Consider the following 24,447-nt stretch of genomic DNA (forward strand, 5'->3'; position numbering starts at 1 on the left):
ATTTTCATTCAACTCTTTATAGTAAGACTTAGTTGTGCAGTAGCTAACAATTATGACTACTGATGTTGATTCACACTTTTGGTTAGTATTTTTATGACGAACAAATTTTTTTGCTTTTTGACTGTTTCCTTAGTATGAAAAACCTAGATTGGAACAGGATGACCGTATGTCATTTGTCTTCGATTATAAATTATTTATTTATTTATTAATACTTTTATAATAGGGCCAATCCAACCCAAGTTTATAGTTATTATTTAAAAAAAAAACCGAAAATTTAAACCAGAAATAAACTTCTTAATGTTCAGAGATAAGTGAGATCTTCAAAAAGTATCTTACTAGTATCTGTAGTCCATTCACAAAAATATACGTCGCCCTAACCGAGACGATACGATATACTATAAATTGTTAATACGCTTTCACTATTATTTAAACCATTAATTAAATATATGGTATATTTGGTTTCATTCTTTTCAGATTTATTTCAAATACATATATATAAATACTCTATTATATATTACAGTTTCACGGTATTTATGTAATGAAGTGCTAATACTATAATGGCTTATTTAGTGTCTTTTGTTTAGAAAATGATGCCGTTGTGGATCCTAGTTGTTCTTCTAACTTTCTCATACAGCGGGGCACATAAAATACTTGTGGTATTTCCACTACCGGAGCAGAGTCACGGTATCCTGGGAGCTAGATTCGTAAGGCACTTGCTGAATTATGGACACGAGGTAACTTTATCAAGGGTAATGTTTTCAATTAAGATTAAGACGTTGAACGCCGCAAGAAAAATCGAGTATTTTCATTCAGGCCACGGTGCTCACTCGTGAGTCTTATCTTACTGAACCGTTCGGGCCGTGAGGATCACCCGTGAGCCGCGTGAGGGTTCCAAGGTAACCGCTTTCTACAAGCCACAGATTGCCGCTATCAAATAAAACGCGTATAGAAGTGAGCCGCGTGTCCCTTTAGCCGAATCGAGCGCCTTGTTTTTTGAATACAATCCAAGTTCCAAGATCATAAGATATAGTCTTCAAAATATAAAAAATAAAAACGGTATCTATCTTAAAAATTAGACGGTAAAGGTCGCAAATTTTTAGAGCACTCTTTAGTCGCTCTTAATAGAGCAACTCAATAGTTTTTATATGAATGAAAACTTTATTTTTATATGAATAAAATAATACATTATAAAACAACATTTAAGGCTATTGCTTCACCAGTTTTTATGTTTTTTTATATTTTACAACTTTAAAAATGTTTTTATATTTCTTATGTTCCTTCTTCTGATCTGGTATCCATAAAAACTGGTGAAGCAATAGCTTTAAATGTTGTTTCTCTATAAAGAGCAACTCAGTTTGTGTTATAGTTTTACCCTAGTAAACTTTAGTTTTATGTGAATAAAATAACATATTATTTATTATATGTTATAGTTTATTGATAATGGCCGGTGGGACTGTCAATCGAACAGACACGGTCATTCAAAGATCTACTGTGCTACGTACATTTGATATTTAATTTGATTGTTCCAATGCTGAGGCACAGATAAATCGCTGTTCTCTCGGATCTAATCAGACTTCGTGAAGGACATGTCGTAGCGTTCCAGAAGCATCGGAACACGCAACTTGGATCGTAATATAACTCAATAAGGACTACAACATAGGGTTTTACACACAAATGATTAATATACGATCACAATATCAATAGGTCTGGTGGTAGGACCTCTTGTGAGTCCGCGCGTGTAGGTACCACCGCCCTGCCTATTTCTGCCGTGAAGCAGTAATGCGTTTCGGTTTGAAGGGTGGGACAGCCGTTGTAACTATACTGAGATCTTAGAACTTATATCTCAAGGTGTGTGGCGCATTTACGTTGTAGATGTCCATGGGTTCCAGTAACCATTTAACACCAGGTGGGCTCTGAGCTCGTCCACCCAACTAAGCAATAAAAAAAAATGGACGATATTATAGCCTCTAAATTTTCATGTGTTTTATTTGTTTAAATTTACTCATAATTTGGACAGGTTACGTACATAACATCGTTTATCGAAAAGTATACGCATCCGAATCAACACCAGGTGGATGTGAGCCGTAATTTAAAGTTAATTCCAGGTAAGCATTCTTTTTTTTTTATTATTAATTTTTTTTATTAAGCTCACAATTCACACCACAAGCTAAAGATACATAAAAAAACACAAATAAAAAGAAACAAAATCTGGCTTGCAACATAAGTTATGTGCGCACGACAAAACAAGACATACCTAGTCAGGTCATAAATTCTGTCACATGTTTAATGTAAAATAATTGAAACAAGTTTATTCATTATGTAACCATTCATATACCAAAATGAACTTAACAAAACATAGATTCTTATGACACTAAAGTTTATTCAAAATGACCTCCGTGATTTTGAATACAGGCCTTCAATCTGCGCGGCCAGTCGTCTATCGCAGCACGAACGAGGTCCATGTCAATATCGGCGGCTGCCTTAATCAAGGATGTCTTGAGTGACTCCAAATTGGGATGAGGCTTTGAGCACGCCTTTTCCTCCAAGTGTTGCCATATCTTGTAATCTAACAGATTCAAATCTGGACTGGAGGAGGGCCAGTCTTCGTGCCGGATGAAGTCGATTTTACGCGCCGCCAGCCAGTCTTGTGTGCTCTTCGCTCTATGAGCTGGCGCCGAATCTTGTTGGAATACCCAGTGCCTGTTATTGAACATGGTATGAGAAACAGGTTCCACAAGGTTCGTCAGGACTGTATTTTGATACACTACTGCATTCGTTTTTACACCTTTCTCACAAAAATGTACCTCTGTTAAGCCCCAATAAGAAACTCCCAACTATACCATGAGCGAGGATGGAAAATGACCTCGTTGGACACGCGGAATACGGTTGCTCGCTTCTTCACTATTGTGTGGGTACACCTTATCATTTTGTTTGTTGTAGCTCTCTTCTACGGTAAAAATTTTTTCACCTAAAAAAAGAATTTCCCGATATTTTTTCCCGCGTACCGCTTCAACAAAGCGCGGCATTTCTTCAGTCTCAGATCCATTAAACGAGCATTCAATCGATGTCCTGTTTTTCTTCGATATGCCCGAAGCCCTAAGTCTTCATTTAACACCCTTTTCACCGTGGTTCTGCTTAACCCCATCTGAAGGGCCAACAATTTCTGCTTACGTTTGGGATTTCTTTGAATTTGCGCCTTCACAGCTTTTATCACTGCTGGAGTCCTAACAGACCGAGGGCGACCACTTCTTGACCTGTCATCTATACTAGAGTCTTCATTGTATCGTTTGATGGTACGATAAACGAATGTTTTGGTTATATTCAAATTTTTCAGGATGTTAAAAATTTGAATTGGCGCGTAACCGCAACGATGCAACGCAATAACTGCAACACGGTCTTCTTTAAGCGTCCACTCCATATTTTTGTAATGAGTAAAATTCTAAAAGTATACATTTTTATTTTCATGAACAATTCGAAATTCGAATTCAATAAACTTTTTTGTGGCCAGCATTCTAAAAGGAAAGTTTTTACTGTGTGACAATACTTATGACCTGACTAGTTATAGTGCTGAAATTGTATAACAATGTTCCTTACAATTATGACAAAACAACACAATAACAAAAACTAATCTAACGAATAATGCAAGGAAAAAAAATTATTCACAATATAATACATTATGAACTACGAGCAGCAAACTACACACGTCCACTCAGCACGACAACTAGTGGGCGAAAAAAAAACTTTTTTTTACTTTTGCCCCAGTGGTTTGCTTTCCTCAAGTACCTGATGTGGTCTCTATCTGCAGTTGTTGATTGTAGGACGTCTTGTGAGTCCGCACGGGTAGGTACCACCGCCCTGCCTATTTCGGCCGTGAAGCAGTAATGCGTTTCGGTTCGAAGGATGGAGCGGCCGTTGTACTGTAAAAACTGAGAAATTAGAACTCATATCTCTATGGGCTCTGGTAAACACTTAACACCGAATGGGCCATGACCTAGTCCACCCATCTAAGCATTAAAAAAAGATTCGTGGTGTCGTAGCACACTGGATAGGAACGAAGTTCCTTATTATAAAATTATTAATTTTAAGTTCTATTCGAGGTATAAAGAAAATAAAACTGGAGGTTTTGCAACAACCCACGGTCATTCGGTAACGTGCGAACTTATTGTGGTACACTTCATTCACAGTTGACTTAGTGTATTGCGCAAACGAACGCTCTGAGATCGTGGTCAATGAATGATAAAAAAAGATTATTTTTTGTAAAGTTAAGTCGTACACTACACAGCATTACTAATAAAACTCTTACGTTACGGACGTTTTTTCCCGGTTATGGTACCCCTCCGCATCGTCCCAGGAAATTTGTTCCAAAAAAAAAAAACATTTCTGTTTGAATAGGATTTATTCATTTAAATAATGTTTTCTCATGAAGGATTGATCAATCATGATGTACAGATTCATTGTAAAATTCTTACAGAAAATCCAATGAACCTAACTTCATTGATGAGTAAAGCGGTCCCCGCACCAGGATTTACGGAAACAATGAATTTCATGAATTTGGTGGCGGTACAGACGCTGGAGAACGAAAACGTCCAAAAACTTCTGAAAAACCCAAATCTCGAATTCGATTTGGTTATACTCGAATGGAATTTTAGTGAACTGTTAGCGGGGTAAGATTTGAACCGTACTGAAGATATACAGGTAGTTAGGGAACATAGAAACTTAATTTAAGATCTCGATGGTAGGGATGAACTGGGTTCCAGTAGCAGATAGTGAGATGAGTCATGATGAGCTTGTACAAAGTTGATAATTTATACGGTACTAGCGGCCCGCTCCGGCTCCGCTCGGGTCTTTAACATAAATTTTAAGGATATTTGACGTTGTTTTATTAGTTAGACATATGCTGTCGCGAAACTTTTTGTAAATAATAATGTGTTCTACAAAGTCTTAGTACATTATTTTATTCTATCATCAATAGTTTTCGCAGGACACGCAATGTAAAGAATATTTTAAATAATTTTTTTATTCCTTGGGTTACATTATTGGAGTTTTAGTAATTTTTTCAAAAAATATTATAGCCCTTGTCACTCGGGAATAGTGTAACTTCCAAACAGTGAAAGAATTTTTTAAATTGGTTCAGTAGTTTCGGAGCCTATTCAATACAAACAAACAAACAAATCTTTCCTCTTTATAATATTAGTATAGATGAAATACAGAGAGTAATAAAGTACCTATATGTTTGGCACCGCCGATAGATTCAAATTGTATTTATTTAATTTAACAAAATTTCAATTCATCAAGAGCCTGTACCTCTCCACAGCTGGATGTAGGCCTCTGCCATAGTCCACCACAATGAACAATTCTAATTTCAATTAATTATCAATAATAGAGTATGATTATTGTTTTTGAACTGTTTGAAATATTATTTCGGTATTAATCTGCAGCTATTGTGCGGTTGTAAAATTCAAATATTAATACTCTCATACTCTTAATTGAAGTTGCAAAAGGACATGTGCTGTTTAGATAAATTAAACAAACCAAAAATAAAACTGGGTTTGCTGAAAATATTTGTTTTTAGGAAACTATACACTATTGTGCCTGACAGCTATCTAAGAGCATTATGTACTTTGAATATGTAATGACCTGTGAGACTTACTCAAAACCGCTTTGGAATTAAAATGCTGTACTGATGATTTTTTTTTTAGAATTGCCGCAGTATTCGATGTACCTTACATATGGGTGTCCAACTTGGAACCTCATTGGTTGATAGCACGATTGGCGGGAGAAAGTTTCAACTCTATATTCAATAGCAATATCCTATCGCCATATATCCCACCACTAAATCTGTATCAACGCGTGGAGGAGCTTTGGACGCAAATCACTTTTCATTTCCACATGTATTGGTAAGTTTATTATAAATAAAATTTCAGAGACGATTCTAAGGGCATTAATAGTTGAAGTTTGCAATGACACCCTCATTCAAATATGTTTTTAGACTAGATTTCATTCTGATCTTTGGCTTAGTTTGAGCCAGGACGCCTTTGGTTCGACCGGAAAGATATTTTTTTTTATTGCTTAGATGGGTGGAAGAGCTCACAGCCCACCTGGTGTTAGGTCCCATAGACATCTACAAACGTAAATGCGCCACCCACCTTGAAATATAAGTTCTAAGGTCTCAAGTGTACAACGGCTACCCTACCCTTCAAACCGAAACGCATTACTGCTTCACGGCAGAAATAGGCAGGGTGGTGGTACCTACCCGTGCGGACTCACAAGAGGCCCTACCACCACTAAAAAAATTAAATTTAAATTCAGGTAAAATTTACTTTGCGACCTAGATCAATTCTGCATGCCGTAGAATTCATATTGGAGAGCGACTGTTTGCACCACTCATTGAGTTCCGGGTTCCATCACAGACCGGTTGGTTTGATGGGTCGCAAACCATGATGGCTTAGATAGATTCGCTGTCGCCAACGAGCCTGTCGGTCAGGCGTTCTTGGGATGGCCGTGCGTCATGACCGCGGTCCCTTTATCTAATTATAGCTTGTTTGCTTTTCAGGTATAACGACAGAATACAAAGAAACAATTATGAAAGATTCTTTGGAGATATCATTCGTATGAAAGGCCGAGAGCCTCCGTTGTTTGAGGAACTCAAACGCAACGGATCGTTCGTGTTAGGTAATTCGCATCTGGCCTTAGGACATGATATGAGGTTTCCGAACAACTACAAAAACGTTGGAGGGTACCACGTTGATGAGGAGGTTAAGCCCTTGTCACCAGTAAGTAAAACAGTAAAAAAAAACTACGTTATCAGAAAGAGTAAATGTAAAAAAGATCTGCTCAAAGTTTATTCGGCCTAGGCGGAGGTAGTCAATCAACTGGTGATACCAAAGTCCTTCTATAAAACTTGGCACTGGTGACCATCCTCGTCGAACTCATCTATCGCGACGAAGAGTTCGACGAGCGAGCTAATCCATACACAATATATTGAGTTTCTCAGTGGGTCGCGATTCCGATCCGGTGATAGATTCCGCGAAGCACTGCCCTTACTAGGGCCAGTGTTAGCACACCCTCTGAGGTTGAGTTCCATGAGCTCACCTACCAGACATAGCGCAGCTGGGACAGCCCTTAAGGCTACCAGCGAAATGTTAGGGAAAATTTTCACAGCGGAGCGTGGTCGAGTTTCAAAAATAGCAAAATGTCTGTCTTAAATTTTCATATCATTTTTAGAAATTAGAAAAACTGATGAATAACGCTGCAGATGGCGTCATTTACTTCAGCATGGGATCGAAGCTTAAAAGTGAAGATTTACCAGTCGATATCAAGAAAGGCCTCATGAAAATGTTTGGAGAATTAAAACAGACTGTGTTTTGGAAGCTCGATGATAAATCTATCGATCCTCCAAGTAATGTGCATATTTTTAAGCGTGTACCTCAACAGAGCTTGCTTGGTGAGAACTTATTTTAAATTCATAACATTTGATAGGCGTTAGATATAATAATACCGATAGCGTTGAAAACGACACATGAAGATGATTAGTTTTGTATGAGACAAGTCAATTATGTTAATTCCTAATGTTAAATTCTCACATGCCCCAAAAAACATGAGTCTACATTTAAATGAAATTTACTATTTTGCAGCACATTCAAACTGCGTTCTTTTTATCACCCACGGCGGTATTCTTTCTACGATCGAAGCTGTACATTACGGGGTTCCAATCATTGGGATACCGGCGTACGGCGATCAATTCCTCAACATAGAAAGACTTGTAAGGAAGGATCAGGCTAAGCGAGTTGATCTATCACACTCTTTAGTTGCTGACCTGAGGAATGCTATTGACGAACTTCTAAGTACGAAACGGTAAGCAATTGTTTCTTTATTTTTGTGGCCAATTGGCGTTACTACAACCGTAAGATCACATATCCAAGATTTCCACATATATTAGCGTGCTGAAACACACACACAGACAGACGAAACAATAATAAATCTACCCAAATCCCTATTTTTAATGCTGAGTATGGATCTAGGCCACTTACAATGTGGATGCAATCGACAGGACTTTTTTTATTGCTTAGATGGATAGACGAGCTCACAGCACACATGTTAAGTGGTTATTGGAGCCCATAGTCATCTACAACGTAAATGTGCCATCCACCTTGAGATATAAGTTCGAAGGTCTCAAGTATAGTTACAACGGCTGCCTCACCCTTCAAACCGAAACGCATTACTCCTTCACCTCAGCGATAGGCAGGGTGGTGGTACCTACCCGTGCGAACTCACAAGAGGTTCTAACACCAGTAATATAAAAAGGCCTGAAACACCAGCTCTGGTAATCACTTCTCTAGATACATCGTCAGCACGGTCACTCATCTAAAACAATAAAAAAGCATCAAAAATATTTGTGATACAACTAACCTATTCTTCAGACCGCAATGCTTTACAACAGTAATAAATTTACATAGAACGACAACATACATAATACCAGTAAAATTTGCGAGAATTTTGGTGCGAATACAGAACTCATCTTGGATATACATTGATACGATAATACTGCTATAACAACTAAAAGTAGTGGTTGGGGCGTAGAAAATATTCATCATGATTTGTTTTGTATTAAATTTTCGATATATTGGCCCAAAACTGCCCTCAAGCAAGATTATCACCCGGAATCCGTGGTATAGCAGTCAAAGCGACGATACTTATAGTTCGCGATTTGTAAGGTTTGAAATGCAGAGCTAGCCAGCCGCGTGTAGACCAGCGCCGACGCGTTCGGTGGCTTCGGGCGATCAGATTGCCTTCCCAACTCATTTTATATTACATCAATACCTTTCTACGGTTTATATGGATTAAATATGAACGAAATAAATGAAAGTATCGTTAATGCTACAATTTGATGAGCTCTGATTATCATCATCATCATCTCAGCCTGTCCATTGTCCACTGCTGAACATAGGTTTCTCCACGTGATCTCCAGTGCGGCCGATCTGTTGCCACCTGCATCCAACGTGACCCAGCGGTTCTTACCAGGTCATCGGTCCATCTCGTAGGTGGCCGTCCCACAGTGCGCTTGCCAGTACGTGGTCTCCACTCGAGGATCCTTCTGCCCCATCGGCCGTCCGATCTTCGCGCTATGTGGCCTGCCTATATATAGCTCTTAACATTTACTTTTAATTAAAACGAGTTCCCGAGTCTTCTTGTGATAGTGACGCTTGCAACAGCGCTGAGTAAAATAAAAAAACGTGATAATAACCGGTTGAACAATAAATAGAATATATCTGTAACAGAGATGTCTTGCGAAACTGTAAAATATTAGGTCCTTGCATATGAAATTGGCGTTTTGTACGGGGGGAATATAAAATCAATTTTTTTTCCCATATTTTATTTTGCTACACCAGCTCCGTACACATCATTAATCCTTCGAGCTGTTTCTACAGCACTGGTGTCACGGTAGAACGCGTACTCATAAATATACAGATATTTCATGTTTTCCATTGTGCGGTAATAAGCGACGCCAAACGAAAGAAATAATGAGGAAAAGACAAATGAATGACTGTTTTCAAAACTCAAATGTACCAGCTAAACGAATTTATAAATTTGATTTTGGAATTCTTAACAAAAAAGGAAATATTTCGTATCAAAATGGCCAGTACGACGCTTATTTCAACGTAATTCAAAGAATTTAAATGTAAACGCTAATTTTATATTTAAGGATATATATTTTTTTTTATTGCTTAGGTGTGTGAACGAGCTCACAGCCCACTTGGTGTTAAGTGGTTACTGGAGCCTGTAGACATCTACAACTTAAATGCACCGTACAACGTAAAAAATAGTTACAACGGCTGCCCCACCCTTCAAACCGAAACGCATTACTGCTTCACGGCAGAAATAGGCAGGGTGTGGTACCTACCCGCGCGGACTCACAAGAGATGCTACCACCAGTAATTACGCAAATTATAATTTTGCGGGTTTGATTTTTATTACACGATGTTATTCCTTCACCGTGGAAGTCAATCGTGAACATTAGATAAGTACGTATTTCATTGGAAAAATTTGTACCCGCCGGCGGGATTCAAACACCATTGCATCGCTAGGATACGAATGCACCGGACGTCTTATCCTTTAGGCCACGACGACCTAATAATTCGTAATGAATGAACCTATTTGTAGCAATTCCTTTCAATCTACAGGTACAACGACATAGCAAAGAACAACTCCTTCATTTTTACCCATCGTACCGTAAACGCTGGTGCCGAGATAGTTCACTGGGTTGAGCACGTGATCCTCACTAAAGGCGCCAAGTATCTCAGGACCGAGAATCTGGATCTACATTGGTACCAAAAACTATATTTGGACTTAGGTCTGCTTTTAATTTCGGCATATCTGTTTCTTACGTATACATGTAAATTGTTCTTGATTTTTATTAGTAAAACGCGGAAAGTGGATGTGAAAAAGAAGAAGAAATAACTGTGTAAGATGATTAAATTAATTAAAATGAGTTTGGTTTTTGTTCATTATTCTGATCTGATCGCTAGGCATCGTTATTGTTGACATCGATAACAGAATTTGAACACATTTGAACAAATTTTCGACTTGATGGGATAAATCAAACGTATGAAATGAATTAAAAAATTGATAAAAGCCCGAGATTGGTGGATGAGCTCTTATCGGGTACCGCCACCTACCGAAGACACGCAACCGAAGATTTTATTGATTTACATACACTGTGTATCATGACTAGCTGTTTCCAATTTTTTTTATTTTAATTCAACTGCCGAAACTGGTTACACCTGCGAGGGGTAAAAAGGCAGGAAAGTGGAAACGACTGGTGAACCGTAAATTTTAAGTTTTTACTTTTCGTCGGGATTATATTGAATGAAACAAACATCAATCAAGTAACTTCTCTTTTTTTTTTTTATTGCTTAGGTGGGTGGACGAGCTCACAGCCCACCTGCTGTTAAGTGGTTACTGGAGCCCATAGACATCCACAACGTAAATGCGCCACCCACCTTGAGATACAAGTTCTATGGTCTCCAGTATAGTTACGACGGCTGCCCCACCCTTCAAACCGAAACGCATTACTGCTTCACGGCAGAAATAGGCAGGGTGGTGGTACCCACCCGCGCGGGCTCACAAGAGGTCTACTCAATTGTCCCCTTTTTGATCACTACCATGGGAAACTAGTTCTAATGTAATACAGATATGACATAAATTTTCACGGTCAGCCAAGGCATTTAGGTGGTTCTGTCTTTGGACTCCATGTGTTGGTCGGGAACAAAAGAACCAACACTAAAAGAAAAGAAAAAAACTATGTACAGTTAATTCATTTTTTCTCCATACTTCTAATATGTTTTGACAAAATTTTATATTTCGATAAAATGTATTTACATTTTGCATTTAAATTGTTGAATTAACTTTTATATTCGTTAAATATACAGTGGTCGTCTTATAATTAGAAACACTACCAACAGTCCTTGACATTATGTAAGATACTACACCGCAATCGTTTTTATTTTGGAATTAAACAATAAATAGGACAACAATATGTTCAATGATTTATCATTTATTAGAAAAACAATATAAGTCCCACTACACAGGTGCAGTTTCAATATTACATTACGGACAAACATTTAAATCAGTTTTAAGGTATGAACAATAATGGTCAACTAATTAGAAACAACAACAAAAAAGTATATACAATATTTATTATATTAAAACAATATTTTTTTATGTACTAGTAATTAGTATTGTTATGTACGAAATAGCTATTATCCACAGTCTACCAATAGTTATAATTAATATTTAGTGGAGTATCCCTTATTTTCAATAGCACTGCAACGTGGCGTTGATTCAATCAATTTTATACTTTTTTCTAGGGGAATTGAATACCATGCTTCAACAAATGCCTCATATACATAGTTCGTTTTGAGTGGTGTTACGTTTACTTGAGACTTTCTTTTTAACAATATACCAGAGATTTCCTATTAGGTTTAAATCCAGACTATTTGCTGGCCAGCCTAAAACGGATATACGTTGTTCACTAAGGCAATATTTGACCCTATTGGCCGTGTGCTTAGGGTCATTGTCATGCTGAAAGATCCAGGTTAAAGGAAAATCATCGTCCGAGTAGGGAATCATTGTGTGCTCTATGATTTTTTTGTATTGCCATTGATCCATTGTGCCAAAAACGCCCCCAAACTTTAATGTTACCGTTACCGAGCTTGACTATACTCCTTGTGTATTTATAATTAAAAGCATTTGTCACGGAACGTAACTATTGTGCAATGAGTCTTGCAACACGGTCTTATGAAAAAACACTTGTCAAATAATATGTGAAGCGAACCGTTTGTAGTTTTTAGTTTTTCGTAAGTTAATATTGTAAATGTACTAAATACACGGTCATACGGAAGAAAATGTCGTATTAATTGATAGCAAGTATTTTCCCTCAAGATCCGTCACAGCATTGTTTACAGGACGTCTAACATAGCGCTTTCCATCGGAATTTTTTATTTTTGTTTTGTCTGAAAATAACACTTTTTTTCATTCTCGTACCGTCCAATTAACATAATTATTTTTTAGCGAATAATAATCGCTTCTCTTGGAGTTGCTTGGTAAGAAGCGGTACCTTTCGAGAGGTTCTTCCAAACAATTTAGCTTCCAGTAATCTTTGGCGTATCACTCTTGACGAGATGTTTCTCGGGTCATCAAGCGAAAAATCTTTATTTTTACTCTAGTTGAAGGCTTTAAATGGGTCTTTTTTAGCAACACGAACGATTAGCGTATCTTCACTGGGAAAGGTTTTTCTTGGCCGAGCCTTTCTAAGAACATTTTCAACAGTTCCATGTGTTTTATAATGATTAATTGCATTAAAAACTTTCTTAACAGAACAATTGAAATGCTCAGCTATTCTTCTGTACGCCTATTTATGATCTATATATAAATTTACAATTATTTGCCTAGTTGACGCGTCACGACTTTTATTTTTGCCCATTTTGAACAAAATAAAATTCAGATTTATTTTAAATTGCCGCCAAAATAATAGAAAAAGTCAAGAAAAAATCTTATTGTCCAATTTCAAAAAGAGAACGAATTATGGTAGATTTTAAAAATGTTTCTAATTAGGCGTCCAAGCGGCCAGTACCAGAAAATTAACTACTACATGTGTAAGACTCATTTTGTAATTAAAAGTAAGATATATTTTGTAATTTATGTATTTAATGAGTTTTTTACTTAAGTGGCTATATTATAATATTATTGCATGATTATTAACTATTGACTGTGTATATCTTTTACGACCATTTAATTTTGTACGTTGAAGTTATACTTTCTTTATTCATAAGAAGTGTTTCTAATTATATGACCACCACTGTACATCCTGCGTTGTTCCTTACCATATATTTACTGTACATTACATTTGTGAATCATTTGCTGATCACTTTATCATAACATAAAAATATAAAAATGATTACAGAATATGGAACCGTACTTAGCGTATCCCGATTCGCTGCCGTACCTAATTTTAGACGTATTCCGAATTAATCAACCAATAGTGATGCACGTAGGGATACCAGCAATTTGGAACGCCTTGTGGTGACCGGTAAAATAGAGGGAAAAAGGCCTAGGGGTAGAGGTCCCAAACGATGGTCGGACCAAATAGCGGAGGAACTGGGGATACCTATCAGCGACGCACTCCACCGGGCTGCAGGGCGGGATCGATGGAGACAGTTGGTTGACGAAATCGGACGGAGTCACGATCCTCAGCAGTGAGGAACCGATCGAAGAGAGAGAGAGAGAGAGTGATGCAAAGGTCATATCAGATGTATTTGCTAAATCAATATAAAAGTTGTATGCTTAAATTATTATATAAATAGATTGGATTATGCAACAAAAGGAGCATTGCAATTTCGTGGGCATTACGAAATTATAGAGTACCGTTATTTTTGCCGTACCTTAAAAAAGAACATCTTAATATCAAATCTTTTTTTTTTTTTTTTTTTTTTTTTTTTTTTTTTATGATTGAAAGTTTACTGGTGGCCCGAAGGCCTTTCCAGTTTCACCAGGACAGGTGGGCGAGCAAAGGCTCAGCCAAGAGGGGTGGGATTTGCTAACAACTGCCCGAGCGCCTCCGAAGGAGACCTAACAACTCAAGAGCAATTGTTTCGCGAATGAATCTACTACCGGATCGGAATCGCGACCCGCTGAGAAGATCCGGCGAGAAACTCAGCGGGCTGATGCATGGGTTAGGTTGCACGTCGACCTCTTTGTCGAGTTCGACGAGTACGGTTACCGGGGTCCCTAAGCCTGCCCCTAGTATTAGAGCTGAAGGCATCTAATGCAAAGGTTATTGGATCTGATGGATCCGTAAGGACGTGTCTAGGGCGTCGACGGTGACTGGCTCCTGCATGATCAGGATTCGGGGAGTAGTCAGCGGCGGCAACGATAAGGCGATTATCATGACGCATAGCCTTATCGAAGTATCGTTCCGACGCTGACTTCATGTATTTCCGAATTGATTCGAGGCCCAGGTCGTCGTGTAGGTCAACGTTCCTCACGAACCACGGAGCGCCGACAGCTAACCTGCAAAAGCGGGATTGTAGGGATTGGAGGGTGTCTATGTGTGTGCGGGCCGCGTGAGCGAACACCACACTCGCGTAAGTCATGACGGGCCTTATGCAAGTTTTGTAAAGTGTCACCTTGTTCCGAAGGGACATTTTACTCCGCTTACAGATCATGGGGTAGAGTCTACCGAGAATAAACGCGGCACGGTCACGGACTGATTTTATATGCGGGCGGAATGTCATCGATGCATCCAGGGTAACGCCCAGGTACTTGACCTTCCTGGCCCAGGGTATGGGTTGTCTAAAGAGAGTAATCGGGGGTGTGAGATTCCTCCTCCTAATCCGGGAGGAAATCCGTGTGGAGCTTCCCCTCTGAAATAGCACCGCAGTACTTTTCGCTGGGTTGATGTCTATGCGCCATTTTCGGAACCACTGTCCTAGGGCTAGGGCTGCGCTCTGAAGCTTCTTCGCGATTAGGGACTTATTTCTACTAGAATAGTAAACAGTCGTGTCGTCGGCGAATAAAGCTAAATGGGTCGGCGGCGACCGGGGAATATCGTTGACGAATAAGCTAAATAAGAGGGGTGAGAGGACAGAGCCTTGCGGGACTCCAGCTGTGAGAGGTCGTGGGGAGGAGCGGGTTCCCTCGACTCGATATCGAAAAGAGCGGTTCGACAAGAAGTCCCGTGTGATGAGCACGAGACTATCCGGCACGCCCATGTTGAATAGTTTGAAAATCAAACCATTGTGCCAGACTTTGTCGAACGCTTTTGCGACGTCGAAGAAGAGAGCTCCCGTGTATAACGGTTTTGGTCGATTAAGCCCCACAAGAATGTGCTCCGTGAGGCGGTGCACCTGTTGAACGCATGAGTGATTTGTACGGAATCCGAATTGTTCATCGATGAGAATGCCCTTGGATGAGACGAAATCTCTGAGGCGCTTGTAGAGCAGACGCTCATACAGTTTACCTAGAGACATGAGGAGGCTAATCGGGCGGTAGCTCGTCGGATGATTTTTTGGTTTACCGGGTTTATGTATGCCGATAACGTCCGCTTCTTTCCACACCGCGGGAAAGATACAGTTCGCCATAGCGGCATTGAAAATAGATGCCAACATCACGATGAGTTGGACGGGTAGAAGTTTAATAACGCGGTTAGATATACCGTCGGAACCGGGAGCCTTGCGAGGACGTAGGTCTTTGATCAAGTCTTTAACTTCCATCGGGGTGACGGGTGGTAACGCATCCGAGGGTGGCAAGGAGGCTCTGCGTTCTACCTCACTGTCTACTAATTCTACATGAACAGGGTCCACGGATTGAGTGCTGGGCGTGCACTGGGTTTGCAATGTATCGGCCAGCAGCTCTGCTTTTTCGTCATCATCAAAGGCCGCGAGTCGGCCTGAGGGGCCTACGAGGGGGGGCATAGTTACTACCGTATCCGATTTGAGAGTACGAGCTAAGCGGTAGTAAGACCTTTGGGAGGGCGCGAGTCCTTCTAAGAAATCAGACCATCTGGCATCTCGGACTTCGGCGATGCGAGACTTTACGTCGCGTTGTAGGGCACGCATTCGAATACGATTTTCCGCGGTAGGATACCTGTCGTAGGCGCGTATCGAGGCGTTCTTAGCTCTAAGGAGTTCCCTAATATCGTCGGACAATTTGAAGCGGTGAAGGAAGTCCTCCGCTACAACTTGTTTCGATGACCTATCTAATGTCGAGGTGATGTGTGATGTTAAGATGTCTATGGCTTCAGCGGTATCCTGAGGAGACGGGGTAGAGTCCGGGTTAAACGGGAGCGATGGTGGATCAGATTCAGCCAGGCTGATGCCCAGCGTGTGCCAATCCACCACAGTCCTCGTGACGGGAACGGAATCGGGAGCGCGACCGAGCTTCATGACGACGGGACGGTGGTCTGAATCTAACTCTGAAACTACTTCGATCGAGTGTAAGCGCAGAGTTACGTTTTTTAATAACGCTATGTCGAGTATATCCGGGCGATGCGCGATATTTAGCGGGTAGTGAGTCGGGGTTAACGGAGCGACGATATCGAAGGCGAGATCATCGACTAACGCGTCAAGCCGCCTGCCATTCGGGGTTGTGGTGTGTGAGTTCCACCTGATGTGTTTACAATTTAGGTCGCCCGCCAGAATGACAGAGCTCCCCATACCGAGCAGCGCCTCAATATCACTGCTTAGAACGATCTTATCCGGTGGAAGATAAACGGACGCGATAACGATCGGCGCGTGTCCCGTCAGTGAGATTCGGCACACTGATGCTTCGATATTAGCGAGCGCGGGAGGATCGAGCGGGACGCAATGCAGGGCTCTTCTATAGTAAATAACGGTACCACCACCACGGGCAGAGAGCCTGTCGTTCCTGACCATGTTATAGTTCGCGATTTTAGGGTCACGGCGCGCGGGCTTAAGTAGGGTCTCCTGCACTAAGAAAATGTCAATTTGATGGTCACGCAAAAAATCACAAACCTGATCACGTTGATTTGCGAGACCGTAAGCGTTAAAAAATCCTATTGTTACGGATAAGGGTTTTATTCTACTAATGTACGCCATTGATTACCGGCGGAGTGAGGGGAGGACGTACGTATTTAACGACGCGTATACGTCAGCGTATTCTTGCACAACGGCGATGAAATGTTGTGCAGTGGAGGCGGCGCGAATGGCGTCACCCAAAGCGTTAACACGCTCAAAGTTGATCGACTGAAAAAAGTCGATCGCTAGAGCGAGATTTTCGGACGCGGTCGGAGGGCAGGTCGCGGGGGAGGGACGTATCGCGGGGGTGGGACGAGTCGCGGGGGAGAGAGTTGTAGCCGTGTTCGTGTACGGCAACGGTTTAGCCCAAGCCGAGACGCTGGGCACCGACGCCGGCACGAAAGCAGGCTTAGCCTTCGGCACAGAGGGTACCGTGGCTTTGATGTCTGGGCCGGAAACTCGGAGGTGGTTTTGACGGGCGACGCGGCGATTTATTTTTGGAGCTCGGGGGCATCCACGGTAGTTCGCGGGGTGACCTTGTGTTCGGCACAGGACACAGCTAGGCGGTTCCGTCGCGGTTTTTTGGTCGCGAGCGCAGAGGGCCGTGGCGTGATCGCCCAAACACTTAACACATCGGGGGCGCGCGTGACAGTTACGGGAAGAGTGCCCGTACAGTTGGCAGTTATGGCACTGACTAGGAGTGCCTTTTTTATGGGGGACTTCGACGGCAATACCGGAGAGCCTACAGACGGTCCGAATGTTAAAAATTTGCTTACCCTCGGGGGTAGGCTGGAGGGCGACTAAAACCATATTGTATGGCTCCCTACCGCGGCCGGTGTGCATGCGGTGCACGGAATTTACTGGTAGGCCTTGTTCTATCAGATCTGCCTTGACGAGATCGGCATCTAGCTCCTTCGGGATTCCACGTATGACAACGCGGAGTTCGCGCTCCTCCTGGAGCGTATAAGTGTGGAAACTTATACGCTCCTTTCGGAGGTAACTTGAGAGGGCCCTATGGTCGTCGGGTGTCGTTACTTTTATTTGAATCCCGTTGGCGAGATTACGGGCGCTGGCAAAATTAATATTTTTGGCCTTAAGGGCCAGGGAAACTCGGTCCCAAGCTGCCTTCTCTTGAAGGATAACCGGGGGAGGGGTCTGAGTTTTAGATTGCGCCACCGGTCGCGGCGACGGAGTGGCACGGGCTGGAGGCGCAACGGGAGTCTGAGGGCGGGGGCGCGACGCGTTCGCGGCTTTGCTAATTTTAGCGGCCGCGAGAGCTCGAGACTCCGCGGCACGCTTCTTACCCTTTTGTACCAGGGTGAATCCATCCGTCGATGAGGCGGGGGCGAGGTCGACCTCCATCTCCGAGTCAGAGTCGGAGGACGAGGAGGCGGGCGCAGATGACCTACAAGCAGGAGTTTTGGAGGGCGCGACGGAGGCCGCGGATGATCGCGCTGCTGGAACGGTGGCCACGGCGGACGACGCAGTAGTTTTACTCGCCAGTATAGGCGACGCGGGAACGGCAGGCACGACGGAGGCTGCGGTGCTCGATGTAGACGCTTTGCACGCAGGTACAGGCGACGCAGGAGCAGCGAGCACGGCGGAGTCTTCGAGAGAGCTCGCAGTGTGATTGGCCTTGAAAGCCAGAAACTCTGAGGCGAGCTGTGGGTGACGAAGTCGGAGGAATTCCACGAATACAGCGTCCATGATCGCTGAGTACCCAGGTGGGGCGGCCCTGGGTCTTGAAAACACTCGCCTTGCGGCGAGGCCCCAACTTCTCGGACCTGAGCGGTTCTATTGAACACAGGTGGCAATGCGGCGCGATTACTACAGGACAAAGAAAAAGCACAACAAAACAGAAATTACAAAAAGAAGCAAAACAAATAAATACTTGCAGGAAAACACTTTGTCGGCAAATGTTCCACGAACACAAAAATAACTAAAACAAAACAAATAAAAGCTTCCAGGAAACACACTTGGTCGGCAGATGTATCACGAACACAGGCCGCGCGAACAATGGCCGGGCTAACAAAAGCCGGGCGAACAAAGACCGGGCGATCGAGTGGACGATGAGCACGTCCGCATGTGACGGGTGCCTCTATCGGAATGCCAATATCAAATCTTGTGAGGGTTGACAAGATTGAAAAAAAAATTGTGTCCTGCGTATCTTACTCTGTTCGTAAGGTTGAAAACACAGTATTTTTTTTAAATAACCGTTTTCTAATTTGCATAATGAATTTTAATAACGGTAATAACGAAATAAGTAACGAACATTTTAACGGTAGGTAGAGGCCTAGCTCGGCCTCTGGCATTGCTGAAGTCCATGGGCGACAGTAACCACTTACCATCCGGTGGGCCGTATGCTAGTCTGCTTACGAGGGCAATAAAAAAAAAGAATATTGAACTTAAATTAAACAGGGCAGTTTAGACTAGATCTGTATAGCCGTCTGAATAAAGTAATACTTAATTATAGTTATGGTTAGCTTATGCACATGCGATGCTTGATGTACTTATATCAAGCGATGCGACTATGGCAGTGTTGAAATCATGCATGCAGGTACCTTTTTTTTCGTCTCAACGACTCCGCGCGACTCTTGGAATGAGCTGTGAGTCTGGTTGAAGTGCTGACCGCTCTAACCCCTTACTTTATCCGTATTCTGTCTCGGATGGGGATAAGACGACGGGCGAGAGTGCAAGGAAGTCGCTTAGTCAGTGAACATGCTTACTATCTTCGGTCCGACGATTGTCATCTTCGGCCACTGAGACCAGGCTACCAAAAGCGCCCCCTAGGCGCGGGCACTTCGATAGCTTCGATAGCCTTCAACCCGAAAATATAGCACCAGTTTTTATAAGGAAATACGTACTTGACACGTGTGATGTTAACTGACGTGATATTCAACTCTTCAAACCGGAAAGAATGTCTGCTTCGCGTCGTCGCTTCACTTGGAAGGCGGTCCAGATCCGTACGGGTTTACAATGCTACCTACAACCTGCAAATTTATCGACAGTTAGGCATTCAAAGAACAGTCCCCTATACAGTATTACTTGTAACCCCAGTGCGGCTTAGTAGACATTAGAACCAGAAAGCATTAACACAGGGGAGCTCTGTGGTTGGCTGCAAATCTAGAGCTTATCCCATGATCTGTAATATCCCATGATCTGTAAGCGGAGTAAAATGTCCCTTCGGAACAAGGTGACACTTTACAATACTTGCATAAGGCCCGTCATGACTTACGCGAATGTGGTGTTCGCTCACGCGGCCCGCACACACATAGACACCCTCCAATCCTTACAATCCCGCTTTTGCAGGTTAGCCGTCGGGGCTCCGTGGTTCGTGAGGAACGTCGACCTACACGACGACCTGGGCCTCGAATCAATCCGGAAATACATGAAGTCAGCGTCGGAACGGTACTTCGATAAGGCTATGTTTCATGATAATCGCCTTATCGTTGCCGTCGCTGACTACTCCCCGAATCCTGATCATGTAGGAGCCAGTCACCGTCGACACCCTAGACACGTCCTTACGGATCCATCAGATGCAATAACCTTTGCATTAGACGCCTTCATCTCTAACACTAGAAGCAGGCTTAGGGATCCCGGTAACCGTACTTGTCGAACTCGACAAAGAGGGCGACGTGCAACGTATCCCATGCATCAGCCCGCTGAGTTTCTCGCCGGATCTTCTCAGTGGGTCGCGATTCCGAGCCGGTAATAGATTCATTCGCGAAGCAATTGCTGTTGAGATGTTAGGTCCCCTTCGGAGGCGCTCGGGCAGTTGTTAGCAAATCCCACCCCTCTTGGCTGAGCCTTTGCTCGCCCAACTGTCGTCCAGCGTCCAAAAAAAATAAAACTACAGCTGTAAAAATGTCGTCGAAGCAGCATACCTTTTTTTCCCTACCTAAGCCGATAGCCTTGAGAGGCTATTTCAGCGTAACCTTAACTTATAAGTCAGCTCACGGGGCTCAAACCTGACGACGTTGCTAACACGAACCATAGCAAGGGCCGTGCTTCGCAGAATCTACCACTGGATCGGAAACGCGACCCACTGAGAAGATCCGGCGAGAAACTCAGTGGGCTGTGTCTGTGGATTAATTTACTCGTCGAGCCCTTCGTCGCAAGCGACGGGTTCGACGAAAACGATGACCGGTGCTTGAGATACCTAAAAGCACCGCTAGTGGATCGAGAGGATCCCAAATGTCGTGTTTTGGGCGACGTCGACTGCTTTCCATTCTGTCCGCAGGATCGGGAACGTAGTTACCGGTGGCCACAATGAAAGGGTTCTCGTGTCGTGTCGCTTTGTCGAAGTGGCACATCGATGCCGACTGTAGATACAAAATTTGGAACGCTTCACAAATTTGCGTGTCATCCTTGCGCAGGGGCCATGCTAATCTTCTCTGTATCGTTCCAATTTTAGTATATATACTGCCCAAGCAAGTACCAGCATATTGCTGTAAACAGTACACGTATGTAATACGTTTTCTTATCATTAGAATCCTCTGACCTGTTTATCGTTAAGCAGTACATTCCTCTATGAGATAAGTGAATGTTTTATTAATTAGGGTTCCGGTCCGCAAAATGAAAAAAATCGGAGCCCTTATAGATTAAGCTTGTTGTTGGTCTGTCTGTTCGACATGTAATAGCGGTTTTACTCAGGGACGAGGACGTATACAAGTATAAAAACGGGTTACTGTGTCCCATAGGCATCACAACTTAAGATACGATTTATAAGTCGCCATTGTACATTATAATTAATGAAAGCGTACTTATTATCGTTATATTACCTAATTTAATATAAAATGCATTCCCAAGCGATTGGTATAAGCCCCGGTCTCCGGGGGTACATCTAGCTCTCTTCGCCGATGACACGGCCTTATACTACACATATAAAAAAAAGTTGTTACTTCATCGGCGACTCCAAACCGCAGCAACCACCATAGGGCAGTGGTTCCGGAAGAGGCGCATCGACATGAACCCCACGAAAAGTACAGCCTTGCTCTTCAAAAGCGGTCGCCCTCCAGATACCACTTCGAGTATCTCACTGCGTAATAGGTGCGGTAACACCAACGCAATTACAAGATTACAAAACTTTAATATGTAGTCACTAGAGAATCAACGTACATGTACTGATTTGATGTATTTATATAAAACTAGTGGCCATGCAGTAGTCAAGATTCGACTACAATTAATTGAAATTATAAGTTTAAAAATTATTATGGTTCTATTGTCAAACACTATTATATTTCAATAATATAATCACAGTATACGGCAAAACTGCACTAAAGATCAATAATATTAAAGACAAACAATATTAATCTATTTCCAATTCGACCACAGACTTTAAATAATAACAAAATTGAGAGTAAACAACGAGTATATTTTTATGTATGTGTTGTGTCAAATACATGATAGTGTGTGTAATGTTTTCTTTATTGATTTAAAGTATCTTTTATGCATTATTTTAAAAAATATTAGCATTCTGCACTGCTTCTCTATCTCTATATTCTCTATAAGTGTGAGAAATTTCATACTTCTCCGTCCGCGCAATTTTCGTAAAAAGGGGTACAAAGTTTTTGCTTCACGTGTTAATATACTTAGTCTGGCCATAAATACTGTTACAATTAAAAATAAATAAAAAATCTATTGCAAATAACATTTATTACTTTTACAGTGTGTTAGCTTAATACATAAATATAAAACAATTTTAAGTATAAAAAGCTTATTGGAAGTGGTCTCCATTGGCTGCAATACAGTCCTTTAAACGTTGAGGCCAGCTATCAATAGAAGCACGCACACTTTCCATGGGAAAATTTTTCACTGCCAATCGTATGGATTGTTTTAGGGACTCCAAATTATCATGGCGTTTAGAGCAAGCCGTACTCTCTAAAACTGATCATAAATCATAATCCAGCGGATTAAGATCGGGACTAGACGACGGCCAGTCTTCAGCTCTGATGAAGTCCGAAACGTTCGTTTCCAACCAAGACTGCGTAGACCGACCTTTATGACCTGGCGCCGAGTCTTGCTGGAAGGACCATTCTTGATTATTGAACATGGCGTTGTTAAGGGGCTTCACTAACTTCTCAAGAATGGTATCTTGATACACTTGTGCCGATGTTTTGATACCTTTTTCACAAAAATATGGTTCAGTCACTCCTTCATAGCTAATACCCCACCAAACCATCACTGAAGTCGGATAGTGCCCTCGTTGCACTCTGTCGACTGATTGGGAAGCTTCCTTAGACCTTTGAGCATAAATATGGTCATTTTGTTTATTAAAATGTTTGGTCAATTGTAAAAAAATTCTCATCCGTAAACAAAAATTTTCTATGATTGCGTACTGCTTCAGTAGTTGTTTCGATTTTACCACCCTATTCTCTTTTAAATTATCAGTTAAGAAATGACCAGTACGTATTTTATAGGCTGCAAGTCCTAAGTCATCTTTTAAAATACGTGACGTGGTTCTAGGTGCTATCTTCATCTCCCGAGATAAAATCTTTTGCTTTCGGACAGGATTTCTTCGAATTCTTTCCCTTACTGCTTTGACCGCCTTTTTCGTACGAACACTACACAAATCACCTCAATCTGTACGTATTGTTACGCGCTGGGGTTCGGGATAAATAAATGTTCCACCAAAGTACAACTTACTCGACTATTCGGCGATAGATGGCGTTACTCGTACCGGCGTAACAGTATATAATATTTACTGTCGAGAGACACACGTGAGGATGCAGCGCATAAAATTATTGGTCGTAATACTTTTGGATCTGTGAATGATTTTGTATATCTTGGTTCTCTGATAGCTAATAATAATGACATAACAGCAGAAATAGTTCAAGAATATTGTCGGCGAATAAAAGCTACTTCAGCCTGCTTAAATTTGTTCCAAAATTCTGTCACGAAATATCAAAATTCTTCTTTATAAAGCCCTACTGAGATCCATTTTTACGTATGGCTTAGAGACATGGGTATTCAATAAAAAGGATGAGAACCGACTACTTGTGTTCGAGCGTAAGATCCTAAGACGGATATTCGGTGCTGTGCAGGAAAACGATATATGGAGAACGCGCTATAACCACGAATTTTATGATATTTACAAGGATGATAATATCATAAAACCTAAAAAAAATGGACGCCTTTTTTTATTGCTTAGATGAGTAGACGAGCTCACAGCCCACCTGGTGTTAAGTGGTTACTGGAGCCCATAGACATCTACAACGTAAATGCGCCACCCACCTTGAGATATAAGTTCTAAGGTCTCAAGTATAGTTACAACGGCTACCCCACCCTTCGGACCCAAACGCATTACTGTTTCAGGATCAGTAAAAATCATGGATTTTATTCCGAATATAAAGCGAGCGAAACCGCGAACCATATAGCTGAAACATACTACACATACGTGCATTGTATTGTTGAA

The 24,447-nt window shown here is 41.8% G+C and overlaps 1 protein-coding gene and 1 non-coding gene across 2 annotated transcripts; one reads left to right on the plus strand and one right to left on the minus strand.

Moving 5' to 3' along the window:
• Nucleotides 1-499: 499 nt before the first annotated feature.
• Nucleotides 500-10,489, plus strand: UGT10288 (UDP-glucosyltransferase). Its single transcript, XM_028169510.2, has 8 exons — nucleotides 500-734; nucleotides 2,018-2,105; nucleotides 4,472-4,664; nucleotides 5,700-5,897; nucleotides 6,554-6,773; nucleotides 7,225-7,444; nucleotides 7,635-7,854; nucleotides 10,182-10,489. The coding sequence occupies exons 1-8, from the start codon at nucleotides 588-590 to the stop codon at nucleotides 10,456-10,458; spliced, it is 1,563 nt and encodes a 520-aa protein (XP_028025311.2). The 5' UTR covers nucleotides 500-587; the 3' UTR covers nucleotides 10,459-10,489.
• Nucleotides 10,490-21,364: 10,875 nt separating this feature from the next.
• On the minus strand, nucleotides 21,365-21,471 carry LOC114239521 (U6 spliceosomal RNA). The gene has a single exon (XR_003624449.2). It is a non-coding gene; the product is annotated as a U6 spliceosomal RNA (small nuclear RNA).
• Between the last annotated feature and the right edge of the window lie 2,976 nt (nucleotides 21,472-24,447).

The sequence above is a fragment of the Bombyx mandarina genome, chromosome 07 (genome assembly GCF_030267445.1).
Source record: "Bombyx mandarina strain Sakado chromosome 07, ASM3026744v2".
Taxonomy (NCBI): domain Eukaryota; kingdom Metazoa; phylum Arthropoda; class Insecta; order Lepidoptera; family Bombycidae; genus Bombyx; species Bombyx mandarina.